This window comes from Heteronotia binoei, chromosome 7, assembly GCF_032191835.1.
Source record: "Heteronotia binoei isolate CCM8104 ecotype False Entrance Well chromosome 7, APGP_CSIRO_Hbin_v1, whole genome shotgun sequence".
Lineage (NCBI taxonomy): Eukaryota > Metazoa > Chordata > Lepidosauria > Squamata > Gekkonidae > Heteronotia > Heteronotia binoei.
This window is the reverse complement of record NC_083229.1, coordinates 72,784,600-72,802,877: the sequence shown is the minus strand read 5'-3', so window position 1 is coordinate 72,802,877 and position 18,278 is coordinate 72,784,600. Positions and strand designations below refer to the sequence as shown.

Genomic DNA, 18,278 nt, shown 5'->3' with positions numbered 1-18,278 from the left:
ACAACCTACTTCAGGATCCCATCCCAGACTCACTAACCTTAAAGAGAGCCCTACTGAAGGCTAAGCAGACATCTCAGTTTCTTTCAGATGCCTCTCTGGACAGCATTCAATTGTGCCAGGGTTCAGGCGGCTAACATAGCTGTGAAACATAATTTGTGACTTAAATAATGGAAAGCGGATCCACTCTTCAAATCCAGCATTTCTACTGAAATTGTTTTGGGGTGATTTTTATTTAGAGGTAGAGCTCTAGAAAATTTTTAGTAAAGACCAAGGAGAAAAAGAAAGTTGTGCCTTCTACATCTAATTCAAGGATAAAGATTACAAAGGAAAATCCTTTCAGTTCCTTCATTCATTCAGACAATCTAATAGGGCTAGAGACAATAAAGACTTCAAAAGAGGACACCACTTCGGTGCAGATTTCAATGCAGACAATTCCGCAGTGCCAACAGACAAGAATCAGACACTCAGAGAAAGAAGCCGCCCTGCATGATTGCCGGAAAGGGGGATGCCATCAAAACTTCAGAAGTCAGTGGTAAAAGACAACTACAGATCTTTGAGTTCTTTCTTTAATAGAATCAGGCTGCAAGACCCAGTTCAAGGCACTTCCCCCCCCCCCCCCGCCTTTTCCTGTAACATCACCAGTTCTGAGAGAGACTTTGAAATACAAGCTGCTATAGGAAGTGATCCAGCACCTCTTGGATATTGGAGCTTTAGAATTGGTACTTCCACACCAACACTTCCAGGGTGAATATTCTATCCTTTTTATAGTCCACAAAAATCTGGGGGATGGAGGGCTGTATTGAACCTAAAAGAGATTAATTTGGGGGTGTGACAACAGAAGTTCTTTATGGAATCTCTCTGTACCATTCTCCAAACTCTCCAATGGGATAATTACATTACCTTCTTGGACCTCAAGAAAGCTTATTTGCACATTCCAATATACCCTGCATCCAGGAAGTACCTAAGCTTTGCTCTCAAGGGACAATATTATCAATATAAAGCACTGCCATTTGCCCTGTTGTCCTCTCCCAGAGCATTCACAAAAATACTGATCACTCTGATTGCTGCTCTGAGACAAAAAGGGGTTCATTCATACTTTATTTAGACAATATCTTAATAGGGGCACCGAATCAGGAGAGGAGAATCCTCAGTACCATGACTACCATTCATCTCCTTCAGTCACATGGTATAAATTCACAGAAGAGCCATCTGAGTCCCTCCAAGACCCTCATTCATTACGGGGCTGAGGTAGACACTCAGTTACCCAGAGTGTTTCTCCCATCCAAAAAACAAGCAAGGATCAGGGATCTAATATAAACAATCACAGACCAGAAATATGCAGTCCTCATGAGACTCCCACAGCTATTGGGGAGGCTCATCATCACCATCGACCTAGTGTCATGGGCATGCTTTCATATGAGATCCTACAGTAGACTTTGTTTCCATATCAAAAAGACATCAGGGGATGTTGACACAAGAGCATTCTACTGACTCACACATTGAAGGAATCATTACTGTGGTGGATGTCTCCATTCAATCTGGACCTGGTTATATCTTTACTCCCTCCTCACATCATAGTGACAACAGATGCCAGCTTGAGGAGTTGGGGGAGCCCACTGTTTGGACCAGGTAGTTTGAGGCAAGTGGACAACAGCAGAGAAAAAATACAGTATAAACTTGCTCAGATTGAGAGCATTAAAGCTTGTCTTGTTTGTCTTCAAGACACTATAAGGAACAGTTTTGTCGTAAGAACAGACAATATCATGGTGAAAGCCCAGTAAACTGTCAGAGTGGTACCAAATTCCTGTATCTGCACCGGGAAGCAATGCAGATCTTCAGGTGGGCAGAGGAACACCTGGCAGATTTGAGAGCCCAACACATTCAGGGCAGTTTAAACATACAGGCAGACTGGCTAAGTTGCAAGAACTTGGAAGAGCCAGAATGTCTCTAAATGACAAAGTCTTTCAAAAAATTAGACTGTTTGGAGTTCCAATCATGACCTTGTTTGCAACTTCACAGAACAGGAAGGTTCCAAGATTCCTATTGAGGTGCACAGATGCCATGGTCATAGTTGGCCAAAGGGTTTGCTATATACTTTCCCTCCAATTCCAGTTCTCATCAGGGTATTGAACAGTGTTTGGAAAGAAAAACCAGAAATAATCCTTCTAGCGCTTTACTAGCCAAGAAGATGATGGTTTTCCAGACTAACCCTGATATCTGTAAGAAAACCTTGGAGGATTGCAGATAGATGGGATCTACTGAGTCAAGGCCCCATTCTCCATCCAGGCCCTCAGTGGGTAAAATTGATGGCATGGGGGCTGAGCAGAAAGACTTAGAACTTTCAGGTTTGTCAAAAGAGATTGTAGATATGGTTCAGGTGAGAAAACTGGCTACCAGGTGACCATATACCTGGTCACCTTCTGTGAATGGACTGCTGACTGCAGGTGAGAAAACTGGCTACTAGGTGACCATATACCTGGTCACCTTCTGTGAATGGACTGCTGACCGACACCTGAATCCCTTTAAACTGACACAACAGGACATTATAGTTTTCTTACACATTGGTTGGAAGAAGGGTCTTTGACCAAATACACTGAAATTACAGGTGGCAGACATTGCAGTTGTACTAACAAATATATCAAGAGGTACCTAAAGGGAGTGATACAACTGGCTCCCTCTGTACAGCTCAGATTCCCAGCTTTGAGTTTGTCCAAGATCTTTCAGGCCTTGGCAAAATCCTTATCCAAACCACTAAACTCAATAGACCTAAAACTCCTTTTGCGGAAGCTGGCTTTCCTGATTGCCGTTATGTCTGCAAGATGAGTTTCAGAATTAGGGGCTTTTTTTGTTAGGAAGGAACTTTGCACATTTCAGAAAGAATCCCACCCCTCATTCTGAAGGTTAATTTTTCATATCATTAAAACCAACAGTTGGTGTTACCTTCTTTTTGTCCCACGCCTTCCTACCTGGAGAAGAAACTGTGGCTCAAGTTGAATGTCAGGAGGGCGTCCTACATTAAGAGGACTTCCACCTTCAAATTTTGTTGCCCTCTTTGTGTTGTACAGGGCATCAAATTTGGATTTAAAAGTATCCACATAGACCGACCATTGCCTTCTGGATAGAACTGTATATTCTCAAAGTCCCTGCAGGAATCACAGCTCATTCCACTAGATTAGATGCAATGCCAGCTGCTTTCATCACAAGAGCTTTCATTTCAGAGCTATGTAGGGTGGCTACTTGGTCATCTTTTTCTACCATTGTTAGACATAATACGATAGACCAACCAAGTTCAATTGAAGCTGCTTTTTAGAGGAGGGTAATCCAGCAGGTGTTGGAGCAGTAATGTTTTATCTCCCACTCAGAATATTGCTAGAATGTATAACTAATCTGGATGACCTCCACAGAGAGATAACGAAACATCAAACTTACCTGAAAGTTTCTTCTCTTCAGTGGGATGAAGTCATCCAATTTTCCCACAACTGGTTTTTCTAGGATATGTTACCAGATGACAGGTTTATCATTAATATTTCTGTATTCCTTGTGGCTAGGAGTTGAGTTTATTGTTTGAGTTGGGTTATTTTATGTCTGGAAAGACACTCTTGCTCTGTCCAAAAGTTTTCATGACCCTGCCTGGAACAAGAGGACAAGTGACCAGGCCTGCAGCTATGGGGGGGCCCTACTTCCTGTGGAGGCCCTCCAACTCAGGGCCCCTGACCCAGCAGAGAAGGAAGGGAGGACAAGAGACAGCTGTGGTGGTCTTCATGCTCTTTCAGCCAACCAGCTATGAAAGCAGGAAACCTGGCCTACTAGCCTTGCCTCTGTCTCCCCTCCTGCTTGGCCAAGCAGGACAGGAGAGTGAGAGGCAGCAGGTCTTTGTGCTTCTTATAGCTGCTGGCTGCAAGAAGCAGAAAGACCTGACCTGTCAGCCCCACCTTTTTAGTTCGGGGGCTTTTTGAAAATTTGAATGCCCCTTGAATTTTAAAAAAGCCCCATGACTTAAAAAGTCCTGGGTGTGATCCAACCAGTCTGGATGACTTCACTACCCCCTCTGGTAAATCCAATAATGTTTCATTATTTTACATATAAAATAATATACCATTGCTCAATGACCAGATGTTGCCAAGAACAGGCAAGATGAAAGCAGACTATAAGTAATTCTAACCCAAAGTCTTTTGGTAAATTGATGACTTTTTTGTTGTTGTTTGGTACGATATCTGCTTGAATCTGTGTGGTCTCAAAAGGCAAATGAAATTATTATATATAGACTGGTACACAACTGCAATCTTAGTAAGATGCCTGGAGCAAATGCTGCTCGCTCCTTTTCTCTTTACCAGAAAATGTGGTATCTGACCAGTTTACTGAATGTTGATGCAAGACAGACATTGCCTGGAGAGAAACTGAATTTTCATTCCATGGTGTTTTGAACTTTTTGCTTGTTGACATGGGTTTCAGAAAAATTCTGCTTTTATTCTAAACTCATTTTACTGTTGAAATAACAAACAGCAGTGCCATTAAAAGCTGCAGGATATAATCTGCTTCTTAGTTATCTTGTTTGCTTTTGTACTGTGGTGGAAGGGAGATAATATTTCCCCACAGGACACTTTTCAATTGACCATATTAACAGCTTAATGCTAAAATCATTTTTGAGAGATAATGTCTATCCTTTAAAAGCACACACACAAAGAACTAGTTGATATATTTTACCTTTCTGATTCCAGTGATATAAAAGTGAGCATGGCTTTTGAAGCACACCTATCTTAGCTGTATACATGTGTTTTGCTTTTGGTATTGGAAATAAACCAACAAGCGATTTTTATAAAGTTAAGAGGTATTGGTAGTTATTAACATATGATCATGTTTCTTGCTAGAGAAAAAGGGCCACTTAAGCTTTGGATTTCATTATGCATTCCATTATAGTTATGTTCAGAGGATATTAACACAATAGACAATAGTAGATAATAATAATAATCTATATTGTAATTGGGAGACAGTGTCAGTAAATTCTGGGACCATTTGTTAGTAGGCAGCATAGAACTATTCCAATGCAGCCCATATATCAGCCCATCATGCAGATTCTTCTAACTCCAGTGTTGCCCCAACCTCCTGGACAGATGATGCTAATATGGGAAAAACTACAGAAGCTCTTTCATTTGTTCTGGGTACTGGGTAATGCAGGGTTGTGAGTGGTTTCTTCAACACAATGGTGATGTGAGAAGACTGAGACCTTTTGTGCCATCTGAGTCAAGCTAGGAGGTTGAGAGTATAATTAGTAATGGTAATTTGATTGTCAAAGGCTAGCAGATTTTTGAATGAAATAGCAGTTGGAAAGAACCCAGTTCCCTTGGGATGCTATCCAGTGTTGCCCTACTTGGAATGTGCTACATTTCCCCGACTGTTTCATATATAAAATACTAACATGACCCCTGAGTCTAATTAAGTGAAGCCACATTGTCTTATATGCATGGGATATGGGCTTTTTATATGGGAAAGGAGTTTATGGGATGAATTTAAGAATACAGATTTATTTAGTAATTTTGTAGGTCGGCATGTGTGTTAAATAAAATGATTGTAGCCTTGCAGACATATTCAGCTTTTATGCTTAGCACTTTGATTCTTTGCTATGTGAAACGTGTTGTACAAAATTTTAAGAGAGGAATGGGAATTAATGATTTTCAGACTTGAATTAATGCTGTTAGCTGAGTCCCTGGATATGAAATAAATTGGTGATGATAAAAGATGAAACAGATATTTGTTTAAACTTGATTTTATGAGGATAATTTATCATTCTTTTTAAAGGGAAAATTGTAGGTGTTCTTATCTATGCCATATGTAGTTTTCATGACTGGACTGTCAGCATATAGACTTGAGATTCATAGACCTCGTCATCCCAGTCCGTATATTGCAAACACAGTCAGTTGCTGCATACTGCGGGTTGGATCCAACCAGTTTTTCCACTGATAGAAGAAGAAGGAAAGAATCTTCTTTGATCACCAAAAGACTATGCTGGGAATCATGGGACCTGCATGGACAAAAAACAAGTGTGATAGGGCATTAGGTTGGAACTGACAGATGAAGCTGGCTGGATCCAGCATTATAATTAAATGCCACATCAATAGAGATTTAAATGTTATTATATCATGTATGTGTCAAATGAAAGTATATATAAGTATTTATTTTATCTGTACATGATGTCAGCCTGAAGTACCTGTTTTTCAAATACAAATGTCAGGATAGCGTTTTGTATTATTGTATTATTAAATTAAGATTAGGAAGATTGTGTCTGAGTTGTATAGTTTTTCCTGATTTGAGTTGGTAATATAAGGACCAGTGGTGGATGGGAAGAAAACTGTCTTCAGGCCAGTTTTATTTTTGTGCATAATTTCTTACTGATAATAACATAAGAAGCTGATACATGAGTAAGGTAAATAGCACCACTTGCATTCTTGAGGGACTTTACTGTATTTTTTTCATAATGAAATACATCTATTGATTCCTGTCATCTACTTTGGGAGTTTTAGCCTTTTTTCCCCTTTTTGCTGTCCAGTCACAGCGGATTTATGGTGACCCCATGGGGTTTTCAAGCCAAGAGATATTCAGAGATGCCATTGCTGCTGCTTGTTTCTGTGTCACAACCTCAGTATTCTTTGGTGATCTCCCATCCAAATATTGACCAGGGCTGACCCTACTTATCTTCCAAGATTTTTTTTCTTTAGTATACTGTCTAGTCAGACCCTGTGCATTTTATGACCTTCCTAGCCTACTGCACACCATCAACTATGTACAGCAACCCAGGGAGAGCTTAGTTAACCTCCCTATTTGCTACCTGTCAACATTTGAGATTAATTATCAGTTCATGATTCATTTGTATGTATTGAAGTAAATATTATGAAAAATTTCACATATGGAAACTGTAAAACAGGTATGAAGTCTATTATCACCACTGATAACTTGTTTGTTTTGTTTTTATTAAATGCTACATTTCTATTAATTCCTATGAGGCAAGTGTGAAATATATCTCATGTCTGAATTCCAGATAATGTGCATTTGTGTTTATTAAGGCTTTGATCTAAGGCTTAACACAATCCACTAAAGTTTCAACTGGAAATGAAGTTGGCTCCCTGATTAATCAAAGGAGCCAAAACTGAATAGAGACAGAGCAGATGTGCCTTCTCCCTTTCCTTCTGCAAGACTAATGAAAAAGGAACTTAAAGATTTTTTTTCCAGTTTGTATGTCAGACTAGCAGATATTTTGCATTTCAGGGTGAAACCACTGTGGTTCTCCTTCTGGCAATAATAACCACTGGCAACAGAAGCTGACAGTGCTCAGCTGAAATCAATGTCAGTGTGTCTTTTAAATCTGGATCTGCCACAATACTGAGGGGATTTCAGCATTGATATATATGAATCCATTTTAACTCATATATGTCATTGTAAAGGAAATGTAATGTATTCCAGACTCCCAAACTAAAATAAAGTAAAAGTAGCCATTTCTTGCAGTAATAGGTAATAGATTTATTTATTGAATTACAAAGTTGCTTAGTGTTTAAAATAAACTATTTATTTCAGTATACTAAAAAAGCTCTCTGTATAGAAGTATTGGCAAAATTCAAATGCATGTAAATCGTTAAAAAGCAGTCCAAATATTTAATCAGTGACAGTCTTTTTTGTGTATTGTGCACCTGATAAGACTGCATTAAAATACCCAAATGTGTGTTACTGTGGCTGAATTTGTGTTGTAAAGTATTATTCAAAGGAAGATGTAATTGTTCCTGATTCTTTTGGCTTTTGAAGTATTGTGTGCAAAGCATTGTCAACTAAATAGGTTACAGCTGTATTGCAATTACAAAATTAACCTCACAAGTCATTAGTCATTAGTGCTTGTAAGGAGACAAAGGATACTAATTCGTACCAGGCATGATCTCCATTGGTGGAATGTATTTTTTTAAAAAAAACCTCGCACGCATCAAAGATGATGAGAGTGTAAAATGAAGATTACAAGCAGGTAGCAGATGATCAGCAGCAGTCTGATTTGTTGTGACTTGTTCAGCTTGAATATCTAAGCTTGTAAATTCTGTAACAGGCAAATTTTCGCATTAATACATTTCCTGACCTTCCAGTCTGGGCTCGCTTACTGTATAAAATATCCTGGCAACTATTCACAGTTTCAGTTTGTATTTTGTATTGCTTTATCATCCCCATAGCCGATCTGGTTATAAAACACACACATATATTCACTCACCCCCTCGGAGTTATATATTCTTGTATCATTTTCCCCCAGATTTGCCAGAACACCATCATGTTCGTGTTCTGAAGGTTAATGCCCAAAGTCAAGCAGACAGAAGCCAAGTGCTGCAAGGTTTCCCAAGATTAGGACCGATTTCCTTCGCAGAAATAAATGATTCCTGCCATGTGCAGTGATTTTGTGCAGCACTACTCACGGCTGAGTGAGTGCATCAATACTGTAGCCCTTACATGCTGTACATACTGATGACACTGTGTTAACTTGATTGACTGAGCTGTATACGGGAGAAGATGCACCTGCAAGAGATGTACAGACACACATTTTTAGTCTGGGTTTGAAACATTTATTTTTCTTGGAAGTCTTAGTCTCAGATTCTATGGGTTCTCATGTGTCTGCTGCTAAGGTACAGAAAACAGTTTATGTATGTTTCTTTGTTGTCAAAATTGTTCTGGAAAATGATTTGAAGGTGCTCCTTCCTTATCTTTAAAATCCAAAAACCTGTTTTTCATATCATATAAATATAATGTTTAAAAAAATAGCATACAATAGGAAAAGTCTGAAGCCTGGCAAACTTGCAGCTAGATAAATAATGTTATCTTGAGGTTTCAATTGAATAATAAGGGAGTGTTTCATTCAATTCACTCGTAAGCAGCATTTTATGTTTCATTTTTTCTGTTTTGTTGTTCTTTGTAGGCTTTGAGACAGCAGCAGAAAAGAAGAAATGGAGTCTCAATGATGGTAAACAAGACTGTTCCTCGTGTTGTTTTGACACCATTAAAGGTGTCTGATGAGCAGTCGGATTCACCTTCAGGTAAATAGCTAAAGGTCTGTCTGTGACACCAATTTCCAGTCACAGAGCCCTCCCTCTGGGCAACAGCTATAATACAAAATGTAGGATGGGTGAAGATAATGATTTGTATTCCCATATGGTAGATTTTTGTTATTTTTCTAAACCAATATTGTTAATTCAAAGGAGTAGGAATGTGCCTCTGTTGTATTGAAAGGAAGGGAAACAATGTGATAACACAAAAATAGCTGTTTTAAAATAATTAACAATATTTTTGAATGCTAATTCTTAATGGAAGAACTCTATACTGGCATGAGATGCCATCAGGGGGCAAAATAAATGATCATCACAACTCCTCTGAGAGTATGAATTACTATTTCTTAGTTCTATCTTACAATACTAGTTTTCTTTTTTTTCTTTTTTAAGAATTTGTGTTCTGGCACCCTTCTAATCATCACAGTGCAACCCTGACCTTTGGTTTTGGCTGTTACATGCTTTGTTTTGAATGGATTGTACAGAGATGTGTGTCAGTTTTTATTGTAGTTTTTTTTCCTGACATGGGAAAAATTAACTTTACAAAGGGCGGATTTTTTCTTCTTCCATTACTTCTTTATCCCCATTCTAATGGCAGCATTATGATTTTTAAAGGTGTTCCTCAGCTATCAGAGAAGAGGATTATTTATAGTGGATTAGCAAACATCTTTATTGACTGCTACATTCAAGAAACTTGTTTTCACCACTTAATAGATTTATGAGCTTTTGCTTCATTGCTTCTAGTGACAGGGAATCAAATTGTCAAGCAGAAAACATTACCTTTAAATAGAGTAGCAGATGAAGATGTCATTCTCAGTTCCCTCCCCTCTAAAAACTAGCTTTGTTTTGTTTTTCCCAAGTGGGGAAGCACTTCAGTATAATGTTTGTTTTTTAAAGGGTCTGAATCTAAAAATGGTGAAGCAGACAGTTCTGATAAAGAAATGAAACATGGGCAAAAATCTCCAACTGGAAAACAAATGAGCCAGCACTTAAAGAGATTAAAAAAATCTGGTTTAGGTGAGTAGGTCTCTAAAATGTCTTATTTATCACTTCATTACTTCAGGTTATAGAAAATATATGTACTGTACACTCACTGTAGAAAGTTTGATGTTGTCTCTCTGATGTTTGGATATTTTCAATGCAGTCGTGCCTTTCTTGGCTGTTTCATCATCCCTCTGAACTCTACAGGAGTGCCCTCTTATTGGGACCTTTCCCCCAGCATGCCTTTCTGCAGCTGACCTTTTCAATCTGATAGACTTAATCTGTCCTAAATTGGCCATTTTGCAGCCAGCTGTTTCTTCCTTCATCTTCTTTTAACAGGGAGTTATTATTACCTCCTGTTATGTATTCCTAAATGGAATAACATCGTTACATATATCTTTTGATATACTGCATCTGTTTCCTTATGTTGGTTTCCCTTTTTATTCCATACCAAGGCATGAGGCTATGCTTTTAACACTTGTTTCCAAAGCAATACATTATTCTGTGCTGGTTGTTAGGCTTCTAAACACCAAGCTGGATTTTTTTTCCTCCTCTTTTTGCTCAGTTATATGCAAATACTTATCCTAGATGACAACATCTCAATAAACCATTTGAAAAGTAAGATTTTCTGCTTTGTGGTAGGATATGATTCTCTGCTCTCTTAAGAGCAGAGAATGTGTGTATCTGGACCCATTCATTCATTTTAATTAGTTTACAAAAAGAAGTTCAGTATGTACTCTTTTGAAATATGATAACCATATAACAGTTTCTTAAATCTTCTCAGGGTGAATGATCACATTCAACAGTCCATAGGATCTTTTTACTTCAGTAGTGAACTGTTAAAGGAGTGCCCCATCTTAGAGAAGTTAACATCAAGCTCTTCATAAGAAGTTTAAAAAAAAAAAAAAAAAACAATTTCTGGCACTAATATCCACTTTTTTGTAAGTCAGTTCTTAATTATACACTAAAGACATCCTCCTTTTGCCTAAGAAACAGATGTTTTGCTTGGTGATTAAACCTGCTGTCAAATATTCTTAAACTGTCATTCATTAAAGTACCAAATGTTCCTCCTGGTAACATTGATTCATTATTTTCTGCAACAAAAGTCTTTATAACCCTTCATCAATATTTGGGAAACGGTTGATTTACTGTTTAGCTGAATTAATATTGTTTTTAACAGTAAGTCTCAGGAAGGTCTCTAAATAAAAATATTTTAAGATAAGGATATTCAGTTGTACCACATTTTTCCATTTAGTTCTGGACTGGTTACTTGTATGCTATCCTAATTTTAGCATGATGTTAATCTTCATCAACACTGGCATTTATTACTTAAAAACCACCATCTTTTGAGAGGCCATAATGAAGATTTTGCAAAAGATGTGGCTGAATTCATTTTTGTCATATTAATTTTCAGTTTAAAAGTAATAAAAATTATATTTCAGAAGCCGCAAGGTTCTTCCTCATTAAATATGAGAAATATGCAAAATATGATTTTATTGGCTAGATATTCTTTATATCATCTATAAGTACTGTTTATGTGTGTTCGCATGATTTTTAAAATTTTCCTGTCTATAAAAGTCTGTTTTTCCCTCCATCAAAATCTTTGGAGGTTTTCAGATTAAGAAGGCTATAATTGTTACTTGATTTTTAAAACAAAATCAAGTTGACTTTCCAGGAGCTTGGTAAAGACTAATAAGAGAAACTATATATTTTTTGTTAAGCTGCTTTAAAAAAAATTAAACTAAGACTCTAGAATAGTTGGCTTTGGAGATCTGTCTTCATTATTTATGCTGTTTGTAGTCTTCTGAATATCTTTCATCTAACTGATGTTGCTAAAGAATTATTTGGTTTTTTTCTTACTGGCAACATCTTATGCCATTTGACAGAATCTTTCACAGTTGTGCAGTGCTATTTTAAACATAATTCTCTCTCAACAAATCAAAAAATAATTGAGCATATATCTCTGTACTGCAGGTTACTTAACAGTATTCTTCATATGGTCATGGCACAATGCATTGCTTAAATATTGAATCTGAAGAGGCCCATGTGCACTGGCAAACTTCCATGCTTGACATGCTTTTGTTTCCAGTTTTCATTTTGATACCAGTTCCTTATGATTCACAGAATGTTGCTCTGAAAAGTTCTTCCAGGAAATTCTACTGTAAACAATGCATGCCTGAAGAAATCTTCATGTTCATGCAGTAAGACTATGGATGGTCCTTTAGCTCCAAGCCATTGTCTTATTGTAGGTGCTCTTTTAGTGCTTGTTTAGTGAAAGAACATCCTCTTGTATGTCTAAGGGATTATTCTGGAGTAACAGGGCTAGTGTCAGGGATGCATAGACATATTTTTTTTGTTCAAGATCAATTCCGTGCGTGTGTATGTGGAAGCAATGAATCTGTATTTGAAATGGGGGGGGGAAATTGGTTTTTTCCTGATGTCTGTTGTAGATTTAGTACACTTCTGGAAGAGCCTTGTGTTTTCAGCACAAGTGGAAGGTCCAGCTTCTAGAAAATTTTAACTTTCATTTAGGAAGAAGGAAATTTCTGTCCCTTATAGCCCTAAAGATAGCCTTAAAAGTGTGTGTTGGTTAATACTTGATGAAACCTTAGGGCCAAGAGATAGTTCTAAATTGGATTTTTAGCAGCTGAGGGCCTGTCTTAATGCCCAGCATAATCATTGCCTTTCTCGGTAACTATTAAAACCAAAACAAATTATGGCAAAAGAAGCCATCATCAGTAGACACTTACACATTTTCTTACTTTACAAAATGTATTTTAAGGATAGAATTCAGCTTGTATGAGATTACACTAGTAAAGATCCATTTTTCTTTAAGCTCTTCACTGTTAGAGTTGCATAAACAGGAGTCATGTCAGCAAAGGTTAGTTTTTGAACCTGGAGAATATGCAAGAAACAGTGGTTCAAATAAAAAGGAAATGAAAGCTGCTATATGTGATGTATTTTCATCTTTTCTATAATGCATGAAATCAGAGGAGGGAAATTTGCACTCTTTCAGACTAAATCAAATCAGCATAGGTAAACTATGTACCAATGTATCTATATCTGTTCATAGGTACTTTCAGTGCAGGCAATATAGGTAAGATGAATGTAGGAGTTGCCTAAAATACACACTGCTTTACAGTAAACAATTAGTGCAGACAAGGATGATTTCAAAATGAATTAATAAGTTTACAGTTAGAAGTTTTATGGGTTTGATTTCATACGGCAAAAGTAAAAACAAAAGTTTGCATTATATAATGTACGAATTGTTTGAATGCAATTAGAAAAGTGCAATTCAATTCAACCAGAATTTTCTCTGCTTATTTGCGCTAAAATTTGTTCATTGGCTGATTTTAAAATTAATGGCATCACGATATTGTAAGAGAGTGGAAACAATCTGATTCATTGTAGTTAGCTGTTTCTTATTTGAATGAAAACCGACTATATTACTTTTATATGAATGGTAGGGAAATTGAGGTTGTAAAAATAGGCAAGGACAAGTGAGGATATATCAGGGAACACTCTTGAAAAAGGCTATGTTCTTTTCCATTAGTGTACTATGCTATATGAAATATGAATGGGATTTGGGAAGAGAGTTGCTCTGGTGTTTGTGGTGAAGTTGAATTTGTTTGATTTGTTTAATCCAGGACATTTGAAATGGACCAAAGCCGAGGATATTGACATAGAAACACCAGGATCTATTCTTGTGAACACTAACCTGAGGGCTTTAATAAACAAACACACCTTTCTTTCCTTACCTCAGCATTTCCAACAATACCTCCTGCTTCTGCTTCCAGAAGTGGATAGACAGGTATGTATAGTAATTGCTTCTATAATAATTCTTTACTAATTATGATACTGTTCTGCAGTCTAATTTGGTACATATTGTTGTGAGTCACTGACACAAGTAAGTGCCTTTTTGATTTTGTGCATAACTTACAGAATACATTTCCAGAAGACAATACATTGAGCACTAGCAGGGCTTTTTTTTTTGTAGCAGGAATTTCTTTGCATATTAGGCCAACACCCCTGATGTAGCCAGTCCTCCTGGAGCTTACAGTAGGCCCTGGAAGCTCTTGGAGGATTAGCTAGATCAGGGGTGTGTGGCCTAATATGCAAAGGAGTCCCTGCTACAAAAAAAGCCCTGGGTACTAGTACAGTAGTAAGCTTTATTTTTAAAAAAGAGACATTTACAATGAAAATTTGTGTGCATGTTATCAGCCCTGTATTGCCGTGGTGCTTTTTATGGTCTGTTTCTGTAAGCACAAGGGCACTTCTACCGGCTGAGGTAGGGTTTCACCATTCTCCCCCTCTGCAGAGCCCCTATCATATTTAGAGGTGTTTCTGGTGGTTCTCTGGGGAGGCCAGCATTTTGTTAAGTGCAGGGGACTACAGCAGGAGGAGAGAAGAGGTTGGATCCAACCCCATAGCAGTAGGACTTCAGATGCTTTTATGTTGGGTCATTATATAGTGCTGTACTGATTTATAATTCAGAAGTATGCCCATGCATGAGAGTGGGGGTGATCACACAGGTCCTTACCATATAATCAGGATTTGGATTTAAGGTCTGTTTTATAAGAGAGAATGTTATTGAAACAAGCTGCATAAAAATCAAAAGTTTTTCTCTGCAGTTAATCGATGTGGGCACTAGTTACAGTTCATATATAGTGACATAAAAAACCTGTGGTGGAAAATGCTGTCAGGTCACATATGACTTATGGCAACCCCTTAGTGCAGGGATGTTGAACTCATTTGTTATAAGGACAGATCTGACATAAGTGTCACTTTTTTGAGCCAGTCCATGGGTGCGGTCACACATACCATTAGTGGCGACACAGCTCCATCTCGCTGACGGATTAAATATGTTCGTCCACACATCAACTGGCAATCGAGCGTCATCCAGGGTCATTCCGACATGCTGCGGATCAGTGCCGCATTAATTTTTGACAGCGCAGAAAGTTCAGCCCTTTTTCAAAAAAGTAGCACAAGATTGGCTTTTTCCTGTTTGGACAGCTCACGCGCGATACTGCCCATTGGAATGTTTACCTTTTTAAAAAAAAAAAGCCCCAGCAGACATGTGCATTGCCAGATCATCCGGGAATCTGAGGTGACGCTTCTGCTTCTCCAATCAACACAGGATCGGAGGGTGGGGGGAAATGTTATCCCACTATTCAGAATAGGAAAAAAATCCTTTTTTTCAATGCGGAGGATTTCCAGATATCATTGTCACTGCCAATTTCTAGGAAAGTAATTCCTGGCAGTTCCTCAGTTTGAATCGGCAACGTTAATTCCGGAAACTTCCCCCCTTCCCCCCTGCCTCTGAAGCAATGTTTGATTTCACACCTCCAAACAGTTGGGCGCAAGTTCAATGGACCCCTCCCTCCGAGAAATCACCATCTGATCACGCATGCTCCAAGAAAAGAGCGTGATAGTATTGGATGTCTGAACGCTCAACAACAGAAAGAGTAGCATTCTTGGATGCTCGTCTGAACAACCCTGCATCGAATCAATATTCAGTGGTTCAAATTTGATCGCTACACACCCGCTTTTAATGTGACGTGTGACCGCACCCCATTTACTTATTTGAGTTTTCTGTAAACCTGGAGGCTGCCCTGGCTTTTTATAAAAATTCTCTCATCTGTACATAGCTCTGTTGTGTGGGTTGTTGTTTTTATCCACTCTCTGATGCTAGAATCAAATATAAAGAAATTGCCTTATAATTCTTTTTAGTCTTTTTACTTCTTTGTCTTGTATGAAATGCATAATATTCCTCTGGTTTAAGACTCTCTGCTCTTTCAGGCTCTGTTCCAGAATTATTTCTGTTTCAGAAATAATTAAAATGTATATTTTTCTAGGGTTTGGGGTATTTTTAAAAGAGAAGGGTAGAAAGGTCCCTTTCTTCAAACTTCTTAGAATCCAGTGTGTTTCTTAAAAGGATAGGTGTGCACAATTGAGCCCTGTCCTAATGTACTGCTATGTATTATTTGGAAATTACAATGCTTAGGAAGCTACAGTCATGAAATACCCAGTAGAGGGCTCAAGCAGCAACCCAGCAAGACTGCCCTCGCCATTCTTGAAATATGTGTTAGTTCCAACCAAATGAATGGAAGTTTGGTATGTTCCCTTGAAATGAAAGGCTCATCTAGATAAGTTGGTTTTTGAACAAGCTCTATAGGAGAAGGATTAGGAATACTAATGTTAGTTGAATGGGAAGGCTTCTATACCTATCATAACCCACTTGATCATTCTTTTCTCTGTGTGTCCTGCCATCTGCCAATACAGCCTTGTTCCTTTTAGATTTGGGTGTCCTATCATCCTCACTATCAGGAGCTAAGGACATTCCCTATCCTGATTGATCTCGAGTGCTATGTACCAACCCTCTAGCTTTTCCACATGTATTTCAAGGAATTTATTTATTTCAAATATTCGTACTCTACCTTCTCTTTCTGCTCTGGATCTTGAAGCAGAGTATATGGTGTTGGAATTACAAAATTGGATAAAACAATTTAATTAAAAACCATAAAAAGCACCACTATTAAAAATAATAAAAAGTCCTGCAACTTGTTTTCTGCAGCTGGAAGAGTGAGAGGCGCAATAAATAACTGAACTACATCAGGTAGAGCCTTATAGCCCCTCCCCCTCCAACACTGCAAAGCGTCAGGAGAAGTGTCAGGAGAACTTGAGGTGGGCATAATCGATCTGGAATCCTCTACCAGTAAAGCAGAGCTTTTGAATGTTTATTTTAGGCAACTGTTTAGGACAATGTATAAAGTCCAATCTCATAACTTTTTGCCCAGAATTGGTTTTTTCTCTTGTACCAGAGCTTCAGTTCCATTATGCAATGTGCAAGCGACAGCATTTCTGAAAGCATATGATCTACTACATGACTGCAAATCAATATGAGTAACTAAGATACATTTTTCTGTTCCTAACTCTTTTCAAGAAGCAGTCAACCTTCCATTAGAAACAAAAAAATGGAGTAGCAACCTCTTAAGTGCTTTTATGCCTAGCTAATATCCAGAGTTAATTTTTATGTCTGATGTAGTTATAAATCATTCAGTTGCCACAGTGTAATGTAAAATTATTTAAAATGTTGGCTGCAATCCAGAATACACAAGAGGACATTTTCTTTATTTTTGGTACTGCAACTTCCACCATTGCCTGTTTCACCAAGCATGCTGTTTTTTCACAAAATTGATGGATCTCTAGTTTGCAGCCATAACATTTAAGAAATCTTTTGTAATCCTATTACTTTCTGTTTCTCATGGGAAGGGTGTTTGTGCTTACATGTGGGTGTTCATAAAATCATCTAATAACTTATTCTGTAAGTTTCAACACTTCTAAGTGGTTTACTCAGCCTCTGTGTATGACCTGCCACTGAATGTGCACTACATCCACACACTGTTGAATGTTGCACTATTATTGCATTAAAAAGGAGGGGAGGGGTGGGCTCCCTCTTGGGTATCCTGACCCCCCCCCCCCAGGGAAAGTGTATGCGCAATACATAGCCTCTCCTTTCCCGGTGTAGTGAACGCCGCGTGGTCACTGTCCGGCTATGCCTGGCAGATGGTCACTGCAATGGCCTCTCCTGGATTACTGCATCCGTGGCAACACCTTCCCGCTGGTCCCCCCCGTTTCTCACAGTTTGCCACGTCATGGTGCGATCGAATCTCCGGCGGTATAACCGGATGGGCAGGCTGGGCTCACCAACCTCGCCAGCCAAGAGAAGGAAAACTCTAACATCAAACCCGGGCAGATAGAGCTCGTTAATGTAACACCTACCACCTGGAGGACTCGCTGCCGGCGTCCCGGCTTACTGGGCCATGGCAGATGACCCCAAGGTGAAAGGGTGGAGCCAGTACTGCACACACTGTGCTTCACCTAAAAATTCCTCTGCGCAGGCCTGAAGGGCATATCCACATCCACAACCCACAACACACCAAGTCCTGCAGCGATGGGCAAGGGGCGAAACGGCAGGTGGAAGATGCCACTGGAAGCCGCAGTCCCGATCCTGCATGTAGGCGGTTCAGGGTATTGGTCGCCTGATGCTGACCCGGAGACAAAAGCATTTTTCGGCAGCACCCTGAACGACCAAGCAGCCTTATCTAGGGACAGCACTGCTTGCTCCACACGGAGAGGGGCCTAGAAAAAGTGGCCTAAACAAAGCTCGTCTCCCCCACCCCAGTTGGCTAGCCGTGGTCAACGGGCATCCTTACATGCGGTCAAAAAATAACA

General features: G+C 38.8%; 1 protein-coding gene across 1 annotated transcript in view; it reads left to right on the top strand.

Moving 5' to 3' along the window:
• Positions 1-18,278, top strand: part of ASXL3 (ASXL transcriptional regulator 3) — a 107,842-nt gene that overhangs the window by 56,685 nt on the left and 32,879 nt on the right. The window contains exons 5-7 of the mRNA XM_060244343.1: positions 8,936-9,053; positions 9,960-10,079; positions 13,691-13,854. Coding sequence (XP_060100326.1) covers positions 8,936-9,053; positions 9,960-10,079; positions 13,691-13,854 — 402 coding nt within the window. The remainder of the gene's footprint in view (positions 1-8,935; positions 9,054-9,959; positions 10,080-13,690; positions 13,855-18,278) is intronic.